The sequence below is a fragment of the Plecotus auritus genome, assembly GCF_963455305.1.
Source record: "Plecotus auritus genome assembly, chromosome: 2".
NCBI lineage: Eukaryota > Metazoa > Chordata > Mammalia > Chiroptera > Vespertilionidae > Plecotus > Plecotus auritus.
The window spans coordinates 48,952,094-48,975,899 of NC_137771.1; the positions used below are offsets into that span (position 1 = coordinate 48,952,094).

At 43.2% G+C, this 23,806-nt stretch overlaps 1 protein-coding gene across 6 annotated transcripts in view; it reads left to right on the forward strand.

The window, feature by feature from the left end:
* Positions 1-3,949, forward strand: part of PDE4B (phosphodiesterase 4B) — a 555,855-nt gene extending 551,906 nt beyond the window's left edge. For all 6 annotated transcript variants that reach the window (XM_080658071.1, XM_080658069.1, XM_080658070.1 and 3 more), the window contains one exon: positions 1,636-3,949. In XM_080658071.1, coding sequence (XP_080514197.1) covers positions 1,636-2,001 — 366 coding nt within the window. In that variant the 3' untranslated portion in view covers positions 2,002-3,949. The remainder of the gene's footprint in view (positions 1-1,635) is intronic.
* The last annotated feature ends 19,857 nt before the right edge of the window (positions 3,950-23,806 follow it).

The following is a 23,806-nucleotide window of genomic DNA, read 5'->3' on the forward strand; positions in this document are numbered from 1 at the left end:
GAGTTGTCCTTAGTAACTCAGCTGCCCCCACTCAAAGCTGTTCACACTCCCTCACAGTGGACATGTCTCATCGGGGCCATGACATCATGGTCCGCTCACAGGTGTGCTCCGGTGACCTTTGTCTGAGTAGACTGGCAATAAAGCCCTTTATTTGGTGCTCTTAGGATTTGTAGAGCTCAAACATGAACAAGACATAGGAAATAAGCAACTGGAGGTTACCTTTCAAAAAATGCTGAGCATTTAGCAGAAGCAACACAAATGAAGAAAGGAAATGACCTCATTGTGTTCAGCTGATTCAGTTATCTCCATTGCCTTGAGCTTGTTTTTTCACATCCCTGGAAAACACCTTGAAAATTGTCTCTCAAGTCCATTAAACACACATAAAGAAGAAAAGGAGAGGAAAAAGGAGTGGGTGGGAGCAAGAGAAATACCTGAATCATCTACGGTTTAGATCTTAAAACCAGTGCAGCTTAGAGATGCCCTATTTTTCCTGTGAATTCTGTTTGTTAAAGCTAATGACTGGCCAAAAACTAGAATGATAATAAAGGGAAGTTTCCAGTAGTGTGGAAAGGTAGCTCCATATTGTCCCAGAGGTGCATATAAAATGCCCTTTTGCTCATCACCCCCTGCATCCTAAACCAGCATCTCTCCAGCTCCCCAGACCATGACAGGGGAATTCCATTCTCTCATTCAACTGGTGCCTATTCTTTCCCTCAACGTGCCCCCACCCCCAGGGTTTCCTGTTTGTCCCACAATGAAGAGGTTAGCAGAAGGCCACAGAGCCAGCTCAAGCAGGATGCATAGCCCCTGTGTAAACCATAGCAGAGCCACACGCCTCATATTTATTCACAGGAACACCAGCACAGGAACTGCTTAATTGTTTTTATTTTCCCTTCTTTCTCCTGATGAAAATGACGGTGGGCCCTGCAATTACAGATGTGTCCACCGAGGGGATCTTTGCTGGTTTAGGGGCTTGAAGTATTTTCAGATGTTTTACCAAACTCATCTACAAACCAAAAAAAGCATGTCACAGAACTTAAGACATTTCAGAGCAGGCAGGGGCTGGCTCCCCTTCGTTTTGGAACAGTGGCATATTTTCAAGTTATCAGGGAAAGAATGTTGAGTCAGAACTCATTAGTCCTGGGGCTTCCTTCTTCAGAGATGACTCACAGAGTCCAAGTAGTGACCAAATCATTCCCAGCCAGGGTTACATCCAGGCTTCTTATCTGGCGCACGGAAAAGGAAAAGTTATCAATTATAGTGAGACATGAGACGAACACAGGCTTTGAAATCAGACAAAGCTGGGACCACGTGCCAGCTTCAGTACTTACTGGCTCTGTGACCTCTGTCAAGATATTTAATCTCCAGGAGTCTTAGTTTCCTCCTTTGTAAATAGGCCAAACCAATACTTTGCGAGATTAAGAGCGATAACTTGTTTGTTGCATAGAGTGCAGGGCATACTGTCACGGGATGTGTTCAAATAATGAGTGGGGAGGGGGGCGGCGGGGGGCGCGGCTGAGTTACTATTGTTGATCTCTCTTGGGTTGTTGTTATCTTTGCATGCAAACCAGCACAGCTCGTTTAGATTTCAAGGGCCAATCACAGTAACAGGTGTGTGACCTTCTTTTCCTCCAGGTTGGTTTCATTGACTACATTGTCCATCCCCTGTGGGAGACCTGGGCAGATCTGGTACAGCCTGATGCACAGGACATTCTGGACACATTAGAAGATAACAGGAACTGGTATCAGAGCATGATACCCCAGAGTCCCTCCCCACCGCTGGATGAGCAGAACAGAGACTGCCAGGGGCTGATGGAGAAGTTTCAATTTGAACTGACCCTGGAAGAGGAGGATTCAGAAGGACCTGAGAAAGAGGGCGAGGGCCACAACTATTTCAGCAGCACAAAGACGCTTTGTGTGATCGACCCAGAAAGCAGGGATTCACTGGGAGAGACTGATGTAGACAACACCGCAGAGGACAAGTCCCCGGTCGACACATAATCTCCCTCTCTGTGTGGAGGTGAACATTCCACCCTTGACAAGCATGCCAGCTGTATGGTAGGGCCAGCCCACCATGGGGGCCGAGGCCTGCATAGGACATGGGCCATGTGGCTTTTCCAGATACTTGAGTTTGGAGCCAGAGTACAAGACCGTGAAGCAAATAGCAGCTCAGGAAATTCCACGGTTGACTTGCCTTGCCTGCAAGCTGGGTGGAGAGCTGAAGCTTTATGTGGTACTGGAGGCCAAGTTCAGATCACGACTAAATGGCTTGAACATAGAAGACACAAAACTGAGAGATTTTTCTGCACTAAAACTTCGGGAATCTGTCCCCTCTAGTGACTGAACTGACTAATATGTTCATTTATAAATCTGCTCACCTGTCCCTCTGTCTGCCAACCTGTGTGCCTTTTTTGTAAAACATTTTCACGTCTTTCAAAATGCCTGTTGAATACCTAGAGTGTAGTATCAACTTCTACACAGATAAGCATTTGAAGTTGATACAAACTTTTTTGAGTCTTTCTGGAAAAAAAAAAATAGGAAAGAAAAGAAAACGGTCTTCCTTCCTTCTTGGGCAATATCTCTCACTTCACTACGGTTACTTTTGCAATTAGAAAGGATACGCTTCTAACCACATTCTACTTCCTTCCCCTGCTGTCCCGTCCAACTCCACGGTTGCCCTTAGAACGTATCTCTGGTTGCCCGCTCTGAACAGTATTTTTTCTCCTCTGGATTTTTACATTTTTGCCGTCAACAGGATAAAGTTGAACAAACTAAGGGGTAGGAAGAGGTAGTTGTGTTGTTCACAGTAACAGTCTGTGTAAAGTTCAGTGTGCTCAGGCAGTGTCCTGTTGTGTCCTGAACCCCTGTGCCACTGAGAATCACACGGCCCCGTCCTGTCCCCTCCCTCCTCTCTTCACTCTCGCGCCCAATTATGCCATTTTTGATTCAATGCTGCCATCTCTCTGCACTGCCTTCTGCGCTAACACCTCCGTTTCTGTTTATAACCGTGTATTTATTACTGAATGTACATAATGTAATGTTTTGTAAGTTATTAATTTATATCTCTAACATTGCCTGCCAATGGTGGTGTTACATTTGTGTAGAAAACTCTGCCTAAGAGTTGCAACTCTTCTTGTAACGTTTTGTATTGTGTATTATATAACCTGTTCATCGCTAAGACAGACAGACGGCCCGGCCGCTCGCCAGTGATGACACCGGTGGGCTTCTACCCCGAGGGTCTGCCCTTTCCCTGTCTGAGTTGCTAATACTGCACAGCCCCTGTACCAACCCGTTTTGGAAACAAGATTCTCACATTAGATACTAAATGGTTTATACTGAGCTTTTACTTTTGTATAGTTTGATAGGGGTAGGGGGCAACAGGATGTAGTTTCCACCCACGCACTCTCCGAATCTGTGTACGCATGAGTTGGGTTATAACTGGGCTCTCCTGTCATTGTGGCTTCGGTTTAAAAGGCAACACTACGTTTGCGCACAGATGGTCCTTCCGAGTGTTCCCAAACTACTGACTTTGGAAAGAGAGCCTCCTGCCTGCCAGTCTGCGGGAATGTCGTGTTCCAATTAATTACAAAAAGAAAACAATAAAACAATGTGAATTTTATAATAAAATGTGAACTGACGTAGTAAATTATGCAAATGTGAAGCTTCTGATAACACTTGTTTAGGCCTCTGACTGGCTTCAGTCTCCGTTTGTAAAATATATTTCATGCTTTCAGTTCAGCATTGTGACTCATAGCTAAAGAAATGGCACAAATGTGCATGACCAATGGGTTTGTATGTCTATGAACACTGCATTATTTCAGGTGGACATTTTATTGTTTTCAACAGTTTCTCACAATGTATGTTATAGTACTATTATTATTATATATTGTGTTCACATGCATTCTTAAGAAACTTTTCTATGAGGTGAATAAACAAAAGCATGACTAGATTAGACTGTAGGCCCAATTATTTCGGGTTAGTTCTGACATATCAAAAGCAGATCTTTTTTCTCGTCTCTCCTACCACACCCCACAGAGAAAATCAACCACTTTGCCTGGCCAACATCAAAGCTGAAGTTTCAGAATCTGTATCCAAAAAGTCCCCTAGATTGGAACATTACATATTTTCTTAGCAACTGTTCCCCCAGCTCAATGGTGGGAGAAGGGAGCTGGTGAAGGAAAACAAATCTACCTTATGAATCTGAAGAGTTTAGCCCTGGCCTGTGTAGCTGGGTGGTTAGAGCATCAACCTGTGCACCAAAAGGTTACAGGTTTGATTCTCAGCCCTGGTCAGGGCACATGCGGGAGGCAACCAATCAATGTGCCTCTCTCATATCAATGTTTCTCTCTCTCTTCCTCCCTCCCTTCCTTTACACCTCCCTTTTAATCTTTCTAAAAATCAGTGGGGAAAATATCCTCGGGTAAGGATTAACGAAAAAAAAAAGAGAGAGAGAGAGTTTACTAGATCAATAAAGGAAATCTTCAGCTTGGCTGGGTCCTCTAGAAAACTGAATCACAGAATCACAGAACTTTCTCCTAATGTACTCAGATGGCCCCATTGGACAGATGAAGAACTGAGGTGCAGAGACCTCTTCAAGCACGGCCCAGAGAGTGCTGGTTGACAGTTTTCTGGGTGATCCATGGAGCCTCATAGCAATCATAGGGCTAAACTTTTTTTTTCCGGAAAGAACTGTATAAATCTTGTAAACAAAATACTTAAATGCTTTGTTCAAGTCAGCTTTAAAAAATTTATCCTGAGAAGTGTGTGTGTGTGTGTGTGTGTGCGCGCGTGTAAAGTTGCAAATAAGAATCAGTGGATGGCCCATGATATTTTAACCACAGGTTAGTGGTTTATGAACCAGTAAGAGGGTTTTCTCCAGAAGTCACTCAATAAGCTGAAATGAAAGCATTTCTTTATTAAGACAACTGGGGAGGAGCCAACGTTGCAGAACCAGCTTGCCTGCTGGTTGCAGAGCTAATGTTTATAGCACTTTGCCACCAGCCCTGGTTTCTGATTGCACCCCACCATCTCTGAGCTTTTGTTGATTAAGTGACAAAAGTGAATAGCTTTGAAAATGTCTACAGCTATCAGTATGCATAAATGTTTGCATGTCTGTTTCTACAGAGAAGTGATTCTGGCTGTAAAATGAAATCACCTGAGGAATCACTATTTTTAAAAATAGGGATATTTGGGCCCCACCCTCACTTCAGATTTTTTTGAACTGGTCTTGGGTGGGTGGAGTCCCGAATATCCGATTTTTAAAATTCTCCCAAGGCAATTCTAATGTGTAATTGTGAGCAAAGAAGCATTGTTTCAGAAGAGAGAAATGTCCTTGTAGCTAAGGCTTTTGTCTTAGTCCATTTGGGCTGCTGTAACAAAATACCACAGAGTAGGTAGCTTAAAATCAACAGAAATTTATTTCTCACAGGTCTAGAGGCCAGGAAGTGCAAGCTTAAGGCATCAACATATTCACATTCTGATGAGAGCCCACTTCCTAGTTCCTAGCTGGTGACTTCTCACTGTGTCCTCAGATGGTAGAAGGGACTAGAGATCTTTCTGGGGTCTCTTTTGTAAGAACATTAATCCCATTCATTAGGGTTCCACCCTCATGACTTCAGCACCTCCCAGAGTTCCCACCTCCTAACATTATCCCTGGGGGGTTAGGATTTCAACATACGCATTTTGGCATGACTCAAACATTCACACCATAGCAGCTTTCTTTCACAGCAACTGTATGCAGACATTGTGCACCCACCATGGCCAGGCCCTGGTGCAGATACAGAGATGAGAGCAGGGATCAGAGATGAATAAGATAGAGCAGGGGCATGCAAACTGCTATTGTTTCTCACCGCTTGCTTTCCAGAATATTAAATCCTAATTATCTTCTCAGGAAAGCCACACTGAAGATTAGTCTAAAAGAGAGTTAGTCGCCTGGTTCCGGAACACAGACCATAAGTGTAACCATCTCATATCTGTGATGGCATGCCAGTGTTTCCGATGGCAGGGAGTAACTTCAGAAGCAGAAATTATGATAGCATTTTTGCCAAGCCTAAGGCTGATAGCTTGGTACTTAACAAAATACATAGGAGCCTAAGGCTGATTTATAGACTCAGGAGCTGTCAGAGTTGAAAAGAAACACACACGTGTGTGAACACGTGTGCACACAAAGGATGGCGTCTCCCTGACATATTCCCATGGGCTTATTTTGACATAATTAAGTTGGGGACTCATAGTAATTTTCAGTCCACTGAAGGAAGCCTAATAGAGTCCAAGTGAGAAAGAGGGTGGTTTATTGCATGGAGTCTGTTGCCATGTGGCCTACATTGAAATCCTAACTCCTCCTTCTACTAACCACCCAACCTTAGACAAACCACCTCCTCCCTGGGCTTCTGTAAAATGGGGACTATAAATCTGTCAAATGGGTATAGTAAACCCAGGCCTTTTCCTACCATTTCATTGCTACCTCTCTGGGCTCCATGTCTTACATACTGATCAAATTAATGACCATATTAGCCTTAAAACCTGTGAACCAAGATGGGGTAGGATGGCTGGCAAGTCCTATTTATAAACCCAGGCTTTGTGCATCCTGTATCCCTTGCCAAAGTTTATCCAACCTGGTTACCACCCACATCCCTCAAGACTCAGATCAGGTGCCCCCTAAGAGGCAGCTTCCCTGATCTCCAAGGTTGAGATAAGGGCTCTTCTTGAACTTCCAGAATATTCTATGCTTTGCCACTAATTAGTTGTGTAACCTTGGGCAAGTCACTTAACTCCTCTTTTCCTCTGCTTTATCATCTGTAAATTGGGGAACATTATAGTAACGCTTAGCTTATCGAGGGTTATGTGAGAACTACATGAGTTGATACATAAAGGTCTAAGAAATACAGGGGTTTGGCAAAGGAAGATTTATGGTTGTTTGTATGGAAAAAGACATGTAGGTTATAATTATAATCAAGAACAAATTGTGTGTTATGTACTCACATCTGTAAACCTATTTTTAATTACTAACACCTACCACCATATGTTTGTTAGGTGTTTGTCTTTTCCAAAAGACGATAACCCATTGAAGTCAGAAGCCAGATCATATTCCCTGTTGAACTGCCAGTGTCCAATCCAATACCTGGATGTATCAAATTGATATGAACCAAGTGGTTTTGGGCAAAGGTAAAATGCAACTTTATGCTTAAGGCTTTATAAACCAAAAGAGGTGCTGGTCTCTGAGCCCTAGAATGGTAAAGCCATATAATTTTGAAACCAAAGATTTCTCAGAGATCATCTGGCCCATCCCTTTTCTTTTATAAATATAGAAGCTGATGCCCAGATATGACCAGTGATCTGCCCATTATCATTCAGTGTACTAGTGTCCTAGGGCTGCCATAACCCAGTGCACAAACTGGGTGGCATAAACAACAGAAATTCATTATCTCACAGTTCTGGAGGCTAGAAGTCCAAGGTCATCATGGCACCCAGCTCAATTCCTTCCCTAAGAACTGGTTCATGCCTCCCCCCTAACATCTGGTGATCTCTGGCAACCTTTGGCTTTTAGATGCAGCACCCTCATCTCTGCCTTCATGTCCACATGGTGTTCTCTTTGTGCCCAGGCTGTGTCCAAATTGCCCTTTTTTATAAGGACCACCCTGTTCCAATATGACTTCCTTTTAACTAATTACATCTACAACAACCCTGTCTATACTAATAAGAGAGAAATATGGTAATTGACTGTCACTCTGCGACACCCACAACCAATCAGGAGGGAATATGCAAATTAGCAGGACAAAGATGGCAGCAGCCATGGAGCCAGCCGGAGCAGGGGTGAGGCTTGGGCCACCCACAGCAATGAAGGAAGCCAAGCTTCCTGCCCACCTGGGCCGGCTGCCGAAGGAGGGGTCTGTGGGTGGCAGCCACGGAGCAGGCCGGAGCGAGCGGGAGGCTTGGGTCACGGGGGGCGACCCAAGCTTCCCTCCCGCACTGGCCGGCCGCTGAAGGAGGGGCCTGTGGGTGGCGGCCACGGAGCCAGCCTGAGTGTGCGGCAGGCTTGGGTCACCCGGGACGGCCACCAAGGGAGGAGCCTGCAAACAGCCCTCAGCCCCTCACCCAGGCTGGCCACGCCACCATCAGGGTGAGGGTCCCCGCTGGGGGGCGTGGCCAACCTAAAAATTGCCCTCAGCCCTTCACCCAGGCTGGCCATGCCCCCCAGCGGGGACCCTCAACCCATGTGGGTGTGGCTGGCCTGCAAACTGTCCCAGCCACATCTCCCAGGCCGGCATCATCCCCAGTGAGGACCCCCACCCCAATGGGGGCATGGCTGGCGTTCAAACCATCACAGGCCCCTTGCCCAGGCCATCTGGCCCCCCAAGGGAACCCCCACCCTGATCCGGGACACTCTTTAGGGCAAACCAGCCAGCCCCCACCCATGCACCAGGCCTCTATCTATACTAATAAAAGGGTAATATGCTAATTAGATGGGGAGACCTTCCAGGAGACCTTCTGGACGTTTTTCTGGACAAAGCCATGGTGGCGGGGCTGAGGTAGAGGCAGTTACGGGCCAAGAGGGGAGGGCAGTTGTGGTTGATTAGACCTATGGGGGCGGCCGTTGGGGGTGATTGGGCTGGTGGGGGGGCAGTTGGGGGCAAGCAGGCCATCAGTGGAGGTCAGTTGGGGGTGAACAGGCCAGCAGGGGGGGCAGCTGGGGGTGAGCAGGCTGGCAGGTGGGGGCGGGCAGTTGGGGGCGAGCAGGCTGGCAGGCAGGTGAGCGGTTAGGAGCCAGTAGTCCCGAATTGTGAGAGGGATGTCCGACTGCCAGTCCTGTGGGATCAGGCCTACACCGGCAGTCGGACATTCCCTGGGGGACCCAGATTGGAGAGGGTGCAGGCTGGGCTGAGGGACACCCCCGCCCCCCCGTGCATGCTTAAGCCAGCAGTTGGACATACCCCGAGGGCTCCTGGACTGCAAAAGTGCACCGGGCCACTAGTCCTATATAATAAAGAGGGAATATGCAAATTGACCATCACTCCACCACAAAGATGGCGGTGCCCACAGTGGAGGCAGAGCGGGGCTTTCTGTAACACACGATGGCTGCACCCACAGCAGAGGCAGGGTTTCCATAACACAAGATGGCTGAACCCACAGCGGAGGCCAAGTTCCCCTAATGAGCCTTAACGAGCAATCATCAGGGACCTGAGGTTGCACCCCCATGCCCCCATGGGGCTTGACAGGGGACCTCAGGCCACACCCCCCACCCAGCAGGGCCTGATGGGTGAACTCAGGCTGCTCCCCCTGCCCCAGTGCCAGGATGGGGGACCTCAGGCCATGCCCCCCACCCCGGCACCAGGCCAGGGGACCTGAGGCTGCTCCCTCTGCCCCAGCGCCAGGCCGGGGGATCTCAGGCCGCACCCCTCGCCCAGCGGGGCTTGACAGGGGACCTCAAGGTGTGCCCCCGCCCCGGTGCTGGGCTGGGGGACCTCAGGCTGCTCCCCTTGCCCCGGCGCCAGGCCAAGGGACCTCAGGCTGCACCCCCCCCCCCCATCCGACACTGGGCCAGGGGACCTGAGGCTGTGCCCTCCCACCTGGTGGGATTTGATAAGGGTGGGACCGACCGGGTCTGGATCTAGCCCAATGGGGGGGCGGGGGCCGGGTCTGGGTCTTGCACTATTTTGAGGTGCACTTGGGTGGGCGGGGACTTGTCTCTGGGTACCGTGGTGCACCCCAGACTCTGAAAGGAGAAAGATTTTCATATACATTTTACTAATTTTCTTTCATCTCTGACACTTCTATTATAGAGAAAGGGCAAATAGCAATATTAAAATATTTCCTCTAATTAAACACCTTTTAATGTGCACGAATTTCATGCACCAGGACACTAGTTTCCAAATAAAGTCACATTCTGAGGTACTGGCTGTAGAACTTCAACATGTAAATTTGAGTGATGGGGATACAAATCAACCTATCAGACTCAGTTACTCACCAGAAGATTCCTGTTTCCCAGCACAGGGCTTTTTTTCTGCAAGATCATGACCTTAGACACCCAGTCAACTTCTCTGCACCTCAAACTTTTCTCTGAAATCAGAAGAGTGGACTGTGTGTTTGAGCCAGTATTATCCACTTATAAAGGCTTTTTTTTTTTCTTAAGGTCTGAGTTCTTCAAACATATTATTTCCTAGGTATAGCTAGGTGCTGCACAGAGGGATTGGGGAGAAAAGAAAGAAGGACCTTAGGAGTCATAGGGCAAATGTAGGCTAAGGGTTAAGAACTTAGGCTCAGATGGTGAACAGATCCCATTTCAAATCCATACCCTTCTACCTTCTAGCTGTGTAACCATGGGCAAATACTTAACCTCTTCAAGCTACAGTTCCCTCCTCATTAAAATGAGAAAAATAATACTACTTGTTTCAGGAGGTTCTTAAGCAATTGTACCACAGATATCACTTCATTCCTTCCACAAATATTTGTAGAGTGCCAATTGTGTGCCAGGCACTGTGTAATGAACACGACAAAGTCCCTACTCCTATGAAGTTTATATTTTATTGGGGGAGAAAAAAGCAAATAAAAAGATAAACAATACAGTATCTGATAGTGTGATATGTGCTATGGGGTTGGCTAGTGACAGTAGTTAGGAGCAATGGCTCTGGTGTTAGACTGCCTGGTTTGGAATCCCAGATTCACCCATTATTAATGGCCCAGACTGGGGTTCAGCAATAAAAGGGCTCTGAAAATGTGATGGGTTTGTCAACTTCAATAAACAGCAAGAAGTCAGGTGAGGAAGAGGAGCAGGAAATAAGGTTGGCAGCCAGGTCACGGGGAGTCCTCAGGCTACTGTGAGGACTTTGGGAAGTTATTGGCCAGTTTTAAGCAGGGGGCTGTTATGAACAGATCTACATTTCTAGAGGGTTATTCTGTGAGAATACACTATATTGCATATGTAGAATTAGGGAGAACAGTTAGGAGGTTACTGAAGTGAGAGGAACTTGGCAAGTGTAGTGGTGATAGAGGTGTTGAGAGTTGAAAGATTTGGGATATATTTTTAGGCAAAGCCAACAGAATTAGTGGATGCACTTGAAAATGACAGCATGGGAAAGAAGTGAGGAAGATCCCAAGGATGGGACCTAAGCAACCTGTTGAATGGTGGGAACATTTCCTATGATGGGGAGCATTGGGAGAGGAACAGATTTTGGTGAAGATGTTGAGGATGCAATCTATCTATATAAAAGCCTAAGTGACCATTGCAACTGAATGGACGACTGAACAGGCTGCATGGGGCAACCAGGCTGGCAGGGAAGTTAGTGAGGGGCGACCAAATGACCAAGCAGCAGGCTGTGTGGGGCAACCAGGCCAGCAAGGGGGGCAATTGGGGGTAACTAGGCCAGAGTTGGGGGCGATCAGGCCGGCAGGCAGAGGCAGTTAGGGGTGATCAGGCCTGCAAGGGGTGAGTTAGGGGCAACCAGGCTGGCAGGGGGGGCAGTGAGGGGTGATCAGGCTGGTAGGCAGAGGCGGTTAGGGGTGATCAGGCTGGCAGGGGGGGCAGTTAGGGGCGATCAGCCAGGCAGGCAGGTGAGCGGTTAGGAGTCAGCAGTCCAGGATTGTGAGAGGGATGTCCGACTGCCGGTTTAGGCCCGATCCCGGGGATCGGGCCTAAACCGGCAGTCGGACATCCCCTGAGGGGTCCCGGATTGGAGAGGGTGCAGGCTGGGCTGAGGGACCCTCCACCCCCACCCCCATGCTGTGCACCAGGCCTCTAGAGTCTGAAGTTTAGAGCAGAGTTCTGAGAATTCTAATCCTATCCATGGGCAGGTTCCCTACCCACTTAGCTCCTGGGTCCATGTGAGCTAACTGTGTTACCCCAACTCATCCCTGACCCCAAATGTGATCCCTTCAGTAGGTTTCTCAAAATATCTGCCCATATCAAGCATTTGTATTTTTATAGAATTTCCTTGGAACTACAGGAGAGGCTTGGGAAGTCACATTTGACAGCATGCTGCTTCTGCCTTAATGAGGAGGGAACGGTAGCTTGAAGAGGTTAAGTATTTGCCCATGGTTACACAGCTAGAAGGCAGAAGGGCAGGGATTTGAACTGATATCTGTTCACCATGTGCCTCAGTCCCTGTATCCTTTTCACTTTGACCTTTAGCTCATTGAACATCCTTCTCAGAAGCAAAATCAGTTTTTCTCTACTGGCTTTTGCACAGTTAGCATTGGATTTTGTTGGTGTGGCATGATTTGGGGAAATCACTTTATAAATCAAAGAGCTTCTCAACAGTTATTTTGTGCAAACATACAGGTATACATTGCTCTCTTAGAAATTCAGATATTAGAACCTTTTTCCATCTTGTTATGTTTTTCCTCAGTACAAATGGGAAACTCACTCAGCAACATTCTGAGAGGGGAGTGAGAAGACAAAGATCAAATGTTTCCTTGTGGCACTCAAGCCACTCTCACTTCATAGACCAGCCCTGCCCATGCCCTCTGCCAGATTTGCACTGATGCTTGAGTGATGCCCTCTGGCTCTGCTCTGTGGTTGGAGTCTAGAGTACTGGTCTTACCAGAGCCTCCTCACATTTACCCCATCCATACAAGGGCACACATTCTTCTTCATATCGTTGATAGACCAATTCCACCAGGCCCTTTGTTGCCTGAGAATGCTGTGTGGTCTCCTGCTTCAGCCCTAGCTGCTCTCACGTCTCTCTACAGTTCAGAGCTCCGAGTGCAAGCCCTGGAGTGAGTGTGAGTGGAAACACACAAAAGTGCTACTCCCTCCCTTGGTCTCAGTTCCTGCGTGCCTCTCACTGTATTTGCTGAATGAGATTTTAGAGATATGTTTTTATTGCAAAGCTTGTGTCCTCAATGCAAGGCAATCACATTGTCTGGTACTTGGGTAAAAATAAAGACAAATAAAAATTGGTCTGTTATAACACTGGGGGATGAATTAAACTGGCCATTCTGGACACTTTAAGATATAATAGGTCATGTCCAGTAGAGCTCTTTTCAACAATAATTTGGTTTATATTCTATTTTTATCTTTATCGTTGACATCTAACCTAACATCCAAGTGATATGTTACTTCACAGTTTCTCTAGTTTTCTACATGGAAATCTCAGGAAGAGTCAGACCAGAATGTTTGCATGAAATCAAGCAACTTTAACCTCTGTGAGGGCCGAGGTCATGTCTGGTGCTTTGCCCTGTTTCCACAATGCCTAGCATCAGGCCTGGCTCAGAGTCTATGCTCAAGCATGTTTTTTGAACAAATCTGGGTGTTGATGACAGTACAGCCCCTGATAATAAGAAGATGAGAAGAATGTATGTTGCAGCAAGTTAGCTCTCAGTTTTTCTCACAAGATTTCAATGATCTGTTTTCAGATCTGTCTCCCACTCAACTCTGAGCCCCCCCAAGGTAGGACAGTGTACTTTGTTTTGTTTCTTATTAAACCTTTGAATCCCTTGTCAACACTCTATTGGCCCTAAGGCAAAGGAGTGCCTTGTCATGTTTGTTGAGCTACCAAGACACAAGGTAGAAAATCCTATTATTGAAATTACTTGTGAAATATATGTCTACCTGATTTTCTCCAGGAAAGAACAGAGTAAGCTGGGGAGAGCAAGAGTTGACAAACCTGTGTACCAGGCCTTGTTCTATCCCTTCCTGGTTGTGAGAATTTGGGCAAATCACTTAAATTTTCTGAGCCAAAATTTTCTCATAATTAAATGGAGTGAACTAAAGATGGAATCAGATATAGCATGACATAGAGTAGATGCTCAATATAAGTCTTTATTGTCCAGATGCATGTGTTCATGGATGGAAGGATAAATTATATCAAAATATTTTTAAAACTCATTGCTTGTCTTTAAAAAGCATAATGTAGGAATACATTTTGATTAATTTAGGGTTCTGTACATCAAGTTCCAGTTAACCTAGATTTTTCTTCATATAACTCAAGAATCCAGGAGGCTAAATGCCCTCACTCCAACCCACCGATATGGGACTATGCTGACACTGATGGGCGCACTGAGATGGGAGGAAATGTGTAAATCATATTAGCCCACCTTCCCCTCAGAAATATGCCTGATGGAAAGCTTCCAGTGACAGAGAATGCAGCAGTATTCTTTTGAGATTATGTAAATTGTTAAGTTTTTGAGATAGAATCAAGTTGTACTCTTCTAAAGCACGCTTTCTGGTTTATATTTTCCCTTCCATAGCCAAGTAATGTATAACTCCAATTCCTTCTTCCAGTTGAAAACGAGCCAAACTTTCAGAATTTGTGACTATGTGACTGTGGGAAAAATTATATAACCTCTTGGTGTCTCACTTTCCTCATCTGTAAAATAGAAATAATAATAACAGTACCTATGTCAAATATTATTAGATTAAATGAATTAAGGCTGTAAAATATTTAAAAGGGTGTCTGGTCTGTAGTATACATTAACAAATGTTCACCATTTATAGTTAGAGGTAGCATGTTTTCTACACTGTAGGTCCTTCAACCATTTTTCATAACTTAAATTCATCATCCTGGTCAAATTTTCCTGGGCTTGCTCACATTGACACTGTTTTCTTATAGGATGAGTGTCCCAGAGGCAAGCATGATATTTCAGTCAAGGTAGAGCACAATGTGACTCTTGCCCTTCTTTGCTCTGGGTACTGTTCCATAGCCCAAGATTGTATTCATTTAGGGAAAGTCAGTGACTCACCCTGATGATTCATAAGGTGCTTATAAGCAAACAAATCCTTCACACCTTTTCACATGAACCATTGTGAAACCATGTCTCCTCTACTCTCTGCTTGTAAAACTGAGTTTCTGTAACTCAGTGTAGCATTTAAACTTAAGTGATACATTTCATCTGAAAAACCAGTGGAGCATAGAAAAGAGGGGTTTTGGATTGGGTGTCAGACGTAAATCCCAGCTCTAGCACTACCTTTGTGACCTTAGAGAAGCTATTTAATTTGTTTGATCTTCAGTTTTATTTTCTGTAAAATGGAGGAATGATACCCATATCAGAGGATTATTTAGAAAGACTAAGTGACATAACTTATGCAAAGAGTCTAGCACACTCAAGCATGTAATGTATGAGAGTTATTAGTAATATTAATACCCTATTAAAATGATTAAATGAGATAATATATGTAGAGGGGAAATCTTCATATTATTGGTTTTAATTCTAAAACCAACATTGTTTTTAGCCTAAACATAGTTTTGAATTCTGATTCTGATAACCCAATAGCTATGTCCCCCACTTGAGATCTTTGATAATAATGTATTTTATATTTTCATTTACGTTGTTAGTAAAAATCTTAACCAGCATAGCACAAGGCATGAAGGCATGTTAAGCATTGATTGGCATCAATCCATTAGTCAGTGTTTCATGGGCAATGGCTGTGAGTCAACTATAAACTCAGCCTTGTGCACAAACACATGAGTAAAAATGTGATCAAAAGCTTTTCTGAAATTCAGACACATGATGTCTACAGCACTTCCCTCCTTGGTACAATCTACTAACACCACCTGAGAAAAGAGACTATTATAGTATGACTTGTTCTTAGATAACTCATGCTAATTACTTTCCTCTCAAATGACCTACAAACCATATCTTAATAACCTTTTCTAGAAGTTCTCATACAATTGATGTCATGCTTGATATACTACAGGATTCTATCTTCCTTTCTAGTGATTGAGGTAACATCTATCACACACACATAGATTTATGACATATTTTGTGTTTTCTTTGATTTCTCAAAGATCACCAATTATGAGTCAAAAACACATCGGTAAGTCCTTTCAGTATCCTAGGAAATCGTGTTCTTAGAGACATGCAACCACATAAAGAACAGAGGGGTTCTCCTAACGCCTCTTTGCTTTATTTGGCAAGTCTAGCAGAAGAGCATGCTATTTGTTCACTCTTAGTACGGGCTCTTCTCCTTTTAACTGAGGAGAACTGTCTTCTTCCCCCAAATCCACAGTTTCAGAAAAGATGCTAATAGAGCAGTTAAGGAAGACAGCAGAACCTATTGACTACTTCAAATAATGGTTCTTGCCCTAACCAGTTTGGCTTGGTGGATAGAGCGTCAGCCTGTGGACTGAAGGGTCCCCGGTTCAATTCCGGTCAAGGGCATGTACCTTGGTTGCAGGCACATCCCCAGTAGGGGGCGTGCAGGAGGCAGCTGATCGATGTTTCTCTCTCATTGATGTTTCTAACTATCCTTCTCCCTTGCTCTCTGTAAAAAATCAATAAAATATATTTTAAAAAATAATGGTTCTTCAGCATCTACCATTGATTAATTTAGTAAATATGTATTGAGTCCTTAATATTTTTCAGACACTGTTCTAAGACATTGTTCATCTTCCCTATGTCTTAGGACAGTGATTCTCAACCTTTCTAATGCTGCGACCCTTTAATACAGTTCCTCATGTTGTGGTGACCCCCAACCATAAAATTATTTTTGTTGCTACTTCATAACTGCAATTTTGCTACTGTTAATGAATCGTAATGTAAATATCTGTGTTTTCCGAGGGTCTTAGGCTCTACAGCAGCGATTCTCAACCTGTAGAGGATATAAGAAAACAGATGTGAAGTAAAAAATTCAGTAGCATTATAAGAAGTGCTAAAGTAGAAGTATGCATAAAGAACACAAAAGTAGAGCACCTAACTCTTTTTGGGAGGTGAGGGGGGGTGGGGAGAGAACAGGGAGCACTTCTCATAGGAGAAGAATGTTGAATTTTCAAGGTTGAGTCTTCAAGGATGTTGAAGCACTCAGTATCTAGGGGAAGAAGGATGGGTAAGGTTGTATTCCAGAAGGAAGAAAGAGCACATGAAAAGAGTAGAGATATGAAAGAGTATTGCTGAGGCCCATCCATATATTTATTTATTCCACAAATATTTATTGAGTTGATACTGTGGGCCAGGTTCTCTATTAGACATTGGGGATACAGAGATATGAAGAACAAAAGTCCTACTCTCATAAAATAAAGTTGCCGTTAGAGAGAGGGATATTAAACAAATGTTTAAAAGGTGAATGTGTTATTAGGAACTAATACAAGTTCTCAAAAGGATGGAAATCCGAGAGTAATTAAGAGAAATCTTGGCCAATTTGTAAGGAAAGGAAGAGGAAAGCATTTTATGACTGTGAAAAACAACTTATGCCAAAGCCCTATCTCAGAGGAAGCAGAGCGCCTAGGAGGAACTGAACAAAAGGCCTGTTCAACTTAAGGAATGAGTCTGGTGAGGCAGGCACAGGCAAGACCACACAGGGCATTTTTAAGGATTTTGCTCTTACTTAAACCCAAAGAGAATCCACCAAAAATTTTAAGCAGGGAGGTGATATGATCAGACTTGAATTTTGGAAAGATCATTCTAATTACAGTGTGAAGGGAAGATCATAGGAGGACAATAAAAAACATGGGAGACAAGGCAATTGAGTAGGGTGAGACTGTGGAGATGGAGAGAAATGCATGCATGTGGAGTTCTTTAGGTATTATATTTACAAATCTTGGTGGTAGATCATATTAGAGAAGAAAGAGGGACAAAACTGAAGAATAAATTCCAGTTTGGGGCTTCTATAACAGGAAAGGTGGTAAAGTTGTTTTCTGAAAAAAGAAACACTAGGGAAATACTGGTTAAGGGAGAGACATGATTCCAGTTTTGGATGTTGATTTTTTTATATCTTTGTGACATACAAGTGGATGTGAAGTCCATAGTTGAATATGATAGTCTGGAACTCAAAGAAGCCTAGGCTGGGAGGTATCCATAGGTCATATATATGATACTTGAAGCCCTATGATGTTCTAGGGAGACACTGTGCAGTGAGCAAAGAGGGTTTAGGTAGGACTAATCCCTGAGGGACTCTGTTATTTAATGAGAGAACAGAAAAAGAATAGGCCTATAAAGGAGACTGAGGAAGAGAAATCAAAGAACTAGGAAGTGTACCAAGAGAATCTGATGTCTAAGAAGGCTAAAGGAAGAGAATGATTCACAATAGTGAATCCTGCTGAGAGATGGAGTGTATATATATGTATGTGTGTGTGTGTATATATATATATATATATATATATATATATATATATATATATATGAGGGCCAGCGCACAAAATTTGTCCCTAGGCCTGGCCTGCAATTAGGGCCATCTTCCCCAGCTGCCTGCAGCCAGCCCTGCCCCCCTCTCCCCCCCCCCCACCTACCCCTGGTTCCCCATTCACCATCTGGTGATCGGTGCCTGACAGCCAGGGAAGGGACCAAGAGGTGGTCAGTGCGCCTCATAATGACTGGCCCAGTGGTCATTCTGCCGTTAGGGTCAATTTGCATATTACCCTTTTATTATATAGGATAGAGGCCTGGTGCATGGGTAGAGGCCAGCTGGCCTGCCCTGAAGCGGGGGCTGGATAGGGGTGGGGGTCCCTGCTGGGGGGGCAGGGCCGGCCTGGGCAAGGGGCCTCAAGTGGTTTGCAGGCCAGCCACATCCCCGGCTTTGTCAGGAAGGACATCCGGAAGATGTCCAGTCTATCTGGTCTAATTAGTATATTACCCTCTTATTAATATATATATATATATATATATATATATATATATATATATATATATACAATTTATTTTAAAATGTGGATATTACTGATAAACTTGAAGAGATCATTTTCATTGGAGTGATTGCCCAATAGACAGTTTTCAGTAAATAAAAAGTAAAAGGGAGGTAAAGAAAAAAATGAAGGTAGTAAAAATGGACAAGAATCCCAGTTATAAAGAGGATGATTGAGAAAGACTAAGGGAAGGAAGACTGAGGAATCCCTGATAATGTCTGCTTAAACAGGCAGATGTGGTGTGGTCCAAAATACTGGTGAAAGGATTGGTCTTAGGGAAAAGGTCACTTTCTCCGTTGTAGGAGAAAAGGAGGGGTACAAGTATAAGTAAACTTCTGAGTAGAGGGAAGTTGAAAGAATTCCTTTCTTCTGATATATTTGATTTTCTTTTAATAAAAGGGCATTGGCCCTTTCTCACTCACCATTTCTTTTACTGAAGAGGAACATTGGCTTAAAATCACGTTAAAACACTTTCAGGTGATACTATAGGAAGTCAGCCGTCCGATTGCTGAAGGAAAGTGAGAGTGTTGAACCTAAAGAAGTGATAACCTGAAGAAGGGAAAGGGTAACAATCTTTGAATATATAAATAATTTTAATGTAAAAAATAGTTTTTTTCTAAATTACACGAAGGGTGGTACCCAGGACAATGCAAGGTATGGAAAGGCTTGTTTCAACTCAAAATTAAGACAAACTGAATTTTCTAACTGTTCTTGTTGCCCAAAGATGAAATAATATGAGGATGTGGTAAATCCTCAGATATTAGAAGTGGTTTTTCAAGGGGACTTTTACTTGTTGGGGCTGATGCAAATGGGAAATTCAAGCATGAGACAGCAGGCTGAACGTTGGGAGTTTCTATTTCTTTGATAATTTTCTCCTCTTTACATCATGAAGACCATTTGTTCTTTTACAGCATGTGCATACTCCCTGAGATTATAGAAAAACTAGAGGCCCAGTGCTTAAATTCGTGCACCAGTGGGGTCCCTCAGCCTGGCCTGGGAGATCAGACCAAAACCGGCTCTCCGACATCCCCCGAGGGTTCCCAGATTGTGAGAGGGCCCAGGACATGTGGAGGGACCCCAAGGTGCAACATCGGGGCCAGGGAGGGACACGGGAGGTTGGCCAGCTGGGAGGGATCACAGGAGGGCGCCAGGGCATGTCTAGCCTGTCTCGCCCAGTCCCGTCTCGCTCAATCCCGATTGGCTGGACCCCAGCAGCAAGCTAACCTACCGGTCAGAGTGTCTGCCCCCTGGTGGTCAGTGCACATCATAGCGAGCGGTTGAGCACCTTAGCACATCATCAGCATATTACACTTTGATTGGTTGAATGCCCAATCGGTTGACTGGACACTTAGCTTATTAGACTTTTATTATATAGGATGGGAATATAAGAAATAACGAGAAGATAGGAAGAAATGATAAACAGAGTTTTCCTGTGAATCATGTTACTTCTACACTATTGGACCAATCTATGAGATTCCCCTCTCCTTTCCTGATTGTGTGTGTGAGTGTGTTTTGACTTGATTTTCATCAGAGCTTTGAATATTCCTCATTTGTCCTCAGCAAATTTTCACCTAAGTTAGTCTCATTGCTTTCTTACTAATCATATACTCATGTTTATCAACTGGCCTCCTTGACTCTTTTTTTAAAAAATTACCTTTAGTGTTTAAAGTATTACAGATGTTCCCCTTTTTTTACCCATTGACCCCTCTCCCCACTGGCATCCCCTGCCCCAGCCTTCACACCACTATTGTTGGTGTCCATGGGTTATTCATATATGCATACAAGTTCTTTGGTTGACCTCTCCCCTCACCCCCTTTCCTCTGAGGAGCCTCAATCTGTTTCATTTAACTCTTCTTTTATGGTCCCAAACTTTTGTATTCATTCTGAGTTGTTCCTCTTCCTCCATTTTTATACCTATTATTTACAACTTGAGCTCTTCACAGAGTATCCTTATACAGCCACCCAAATTTTTTCTCATTGTCTTCCTAAAATCAGAAAAAAATGGCCATCTGTACAACACTTGATAGGTTGTATAATATCCATTCATAGGCATCATTGCATTCAATTATCACAGACCCCTTGAGATCCAAGTTATGTGCCACCAGCTCCAACAGCATCACCACTGCTGTGATCACTATCACAATCACCTCCAGCAACTCTGTTTTAAAGACTGAGGGCCTGAGAAGGCTAGCGAAGTGCCTCAAGTCATCACATTGGACAGCTGAAAAGCAAAGACTCAAACTGAGACCTGCATGACCCTAAAGGCTAGGATCTTTCTCTATGCAAAGCTGCTACCCCAGGACTTGTTTTCTCTGCTATTGTCAACTAAGAGTTGGCACGATCACTTTTTTCCAAAACTGCCTGCTATTTTCTCCTCAACAACAAGCTCTTTTCCTTTGGTTGTAATTACATGGAATTGCAGTTCCCTTAGTTACTGCCTCATTTATAAAAAATGTTTATTAAACTATTGAATGAACTTCCTGACACCCCCCCTTTACCAACTTCTCTTGAATATTAATGTTTCTTAAGTAGTGTGAGCCATCTCCTCTGAGTCATATTATTCTTCCCTTTTTAAACTCCCCACATCTAAATTGGCCCCATTCAGAGGCATAAAGGTCCTCACCTCGACAGTGTATCTAACTGTTCATTTTGTTGGTCAGTCAGTCAATCAGACACTACTGAGTGTCTGACATGTGCCAAGCACTGTCCAGGATCTTAGGATAGATTGCTGAAAAGCAAAATAAATACATACATCATTTAGAGAGACGTTAATCAAACAATTGTGAAAATAAATGTAAGTCAAGTGTGTAACTATCTGTCCTTTTTTGCCCTTTGTTAGCTCTTTTATTTTGCCTTTTGTTAGGTATTTGGCAGTTAATGTGACACACCTATCCTATAAACTTATGTGTTTAACATACTACAACTTTTCCGCAACGTACCTCGCTCTCTTAGAAACCACCTTGCCTATTTCAGGGGTACATAGAACTTTAGAGTCAGAAGGGAACTTCGCAACTAGCCAACCTGGCACTCCTCCAACTTGAATGTGCACACAAATCAACTGGGAATATTATTAAAATGCAGCTTCTGAAACAGTAGGTGTTGGGTGAGAGCTGAAATTCAGCTTTTTTAGCAAGCTCCTAGATAGATGCTGCTGTTGCTGCTGGTACACAAACAACACTTAGAACAGAAAGATCGAATCCTCTGGTTTATAACCAGGAGTGACCATCAGAATACATTGCTTTTGCAAAATACAGATTCTGAATCAGACTAGCAGAAAATGGCACATATGAAATTTGAAAAGGCAATCTTAGCCTTCTATTTCTAGTTAATATGAAATAATAGAAACTGGGTTTACCATCCTACCTGAAATAATCAAAAGAGTAAAACCTGATAAAATATGATACAATGGTTTTCAAGACACTAGACAGCAATTTTCAACCAGTGTGCCACAAGAATTTTTAAAACATGCCATACCTGACTAATTTAGTCAGGGGCACTGACCTCTTTTCCCTTAGATTGTCAAATAAAAAAATAAATGACAACAGCTAACACAATAGCCATCCTGTGTAAATGAATCAAAATTATACCTATTTTTTGTCAGATCGGCAAAAATTATACTTTTTGGTGTGCCACAGAAATCTGGTGATCAGTTTATGTGTGCCATAAGATGAAAAAGGTTAAAAATCGCTACACTGGATGTTAGTCAACAAAGGAGAGTGATCTCTGTCATATCAGGAAACAAGTGCCGTGAGCCCAACGATTGTTCTGGAGAGAATTTCTGAACCATGGCACAGAAAGCAGTAACCCGTGCAGGGCTCAGATGACTGCCTGAGTTAAAGCAACGAAGCTGAGAGTCAGGGGAGGATAAGATAGTTAGACTTCTCAGGATAGAGTACCAGAAAATAGGGCATTTACACTCAGAGAGAGAATATGGATGTCTGATGATCCCCTCAAGTGAATGGTAGAATACTGATTAGCATATACCTATGAGAAAAACTACCCAAGGCAAGGGTAAGAATTACTGGAACAGATAAGAGATAACAGTATCCTGTGCTCACATAGACTGGAAAGAGTGTCTGAAACTACCTGCCAGACTGGAAAATTTCATGATTCATGAGGCAATTCCAAGTTAGAATACTCAGGAAGGAAAGCCTCTGGTAAGGAATAATTAGTCTAGACTGAGAACTACGGTAGTCTCATCTAATAAATTTTCAAAGTAAGACCAAAAGAATCAAATTGTTTCTCAAGTAACCTAACTGCATCACAGAATAAAGCCCAAGAATATTTATAGGAACACAAAGTATCCTGTAGCAAACAATGTAAAATTCAAATGTATGAGATCTAAGAAAAATTTGCCAGGCATGGAAAGAAAAGAATACATCCCATAATGAGGAGAAAAATCAAACAAAACTAACTTTGAACTGACAGAAATGTTAAAATTAGAAGATAGGAATTTAGTTGAAGCTGTATTTCATATGTTCAAAATGTTAAGTAGAGATAAGAAAGATATAAAAATACACTAAGTAGGATTAACAGCAGATTAGACAGTGAAGAAGAAAAGATTAGTGAATTTAAAGGCATAGTGATAGAAAGTATTCAAAATGAAACAGAGAAGAGAATTTTTTTAAAGAAATGAACCAATTATTATTGTGCTTTGGTACTATTTCAAGGGGGTTAATAATGTGTAGTTGGGAGTCCCTGAGGAAAGCAGAGGAGTTTATTAGAATTTTTAAAAAATAAATGCAGGAAATTTTCCAAATTTGATGAAAACGATAACTTTACAAATTTAAGAAGTTTATTAAAACTCAATAACAAGAAACTTAAGACCTGGGGTGGGTGGGTAGGGGCTGGAAGATGAGGGATAAGGGGGGGGGGGGGGAATGGGAAGTACCTGTAATACTATCAACAATAAAAATATAGTAAAAAAAAAAAGAAAGAAAGAAATGAAGAGCACCAAAAATGGCAACAATACTATTAAATATATACATTTTTCTTACTTAAAAATCTCTTTGGAAGATAATTAACTTCTTAAGCAAAAATAAAAACAATTTAGCATGGAGTTTATAAGACATGTAAAGGTAAAATAAATGACAACTACAGTACAAATATGAAGAGTGTAATGTAGGGCTTTTTATTTTGTGTGTATAAAAAAGAACATCTTCAGAACATTTAGGCCAAAACCAGTGTTAACATTTTTGGCAGCAAACCTTTGACACTTACCCAGCTTAAAGCTAACAACTTTTTATATGATATCA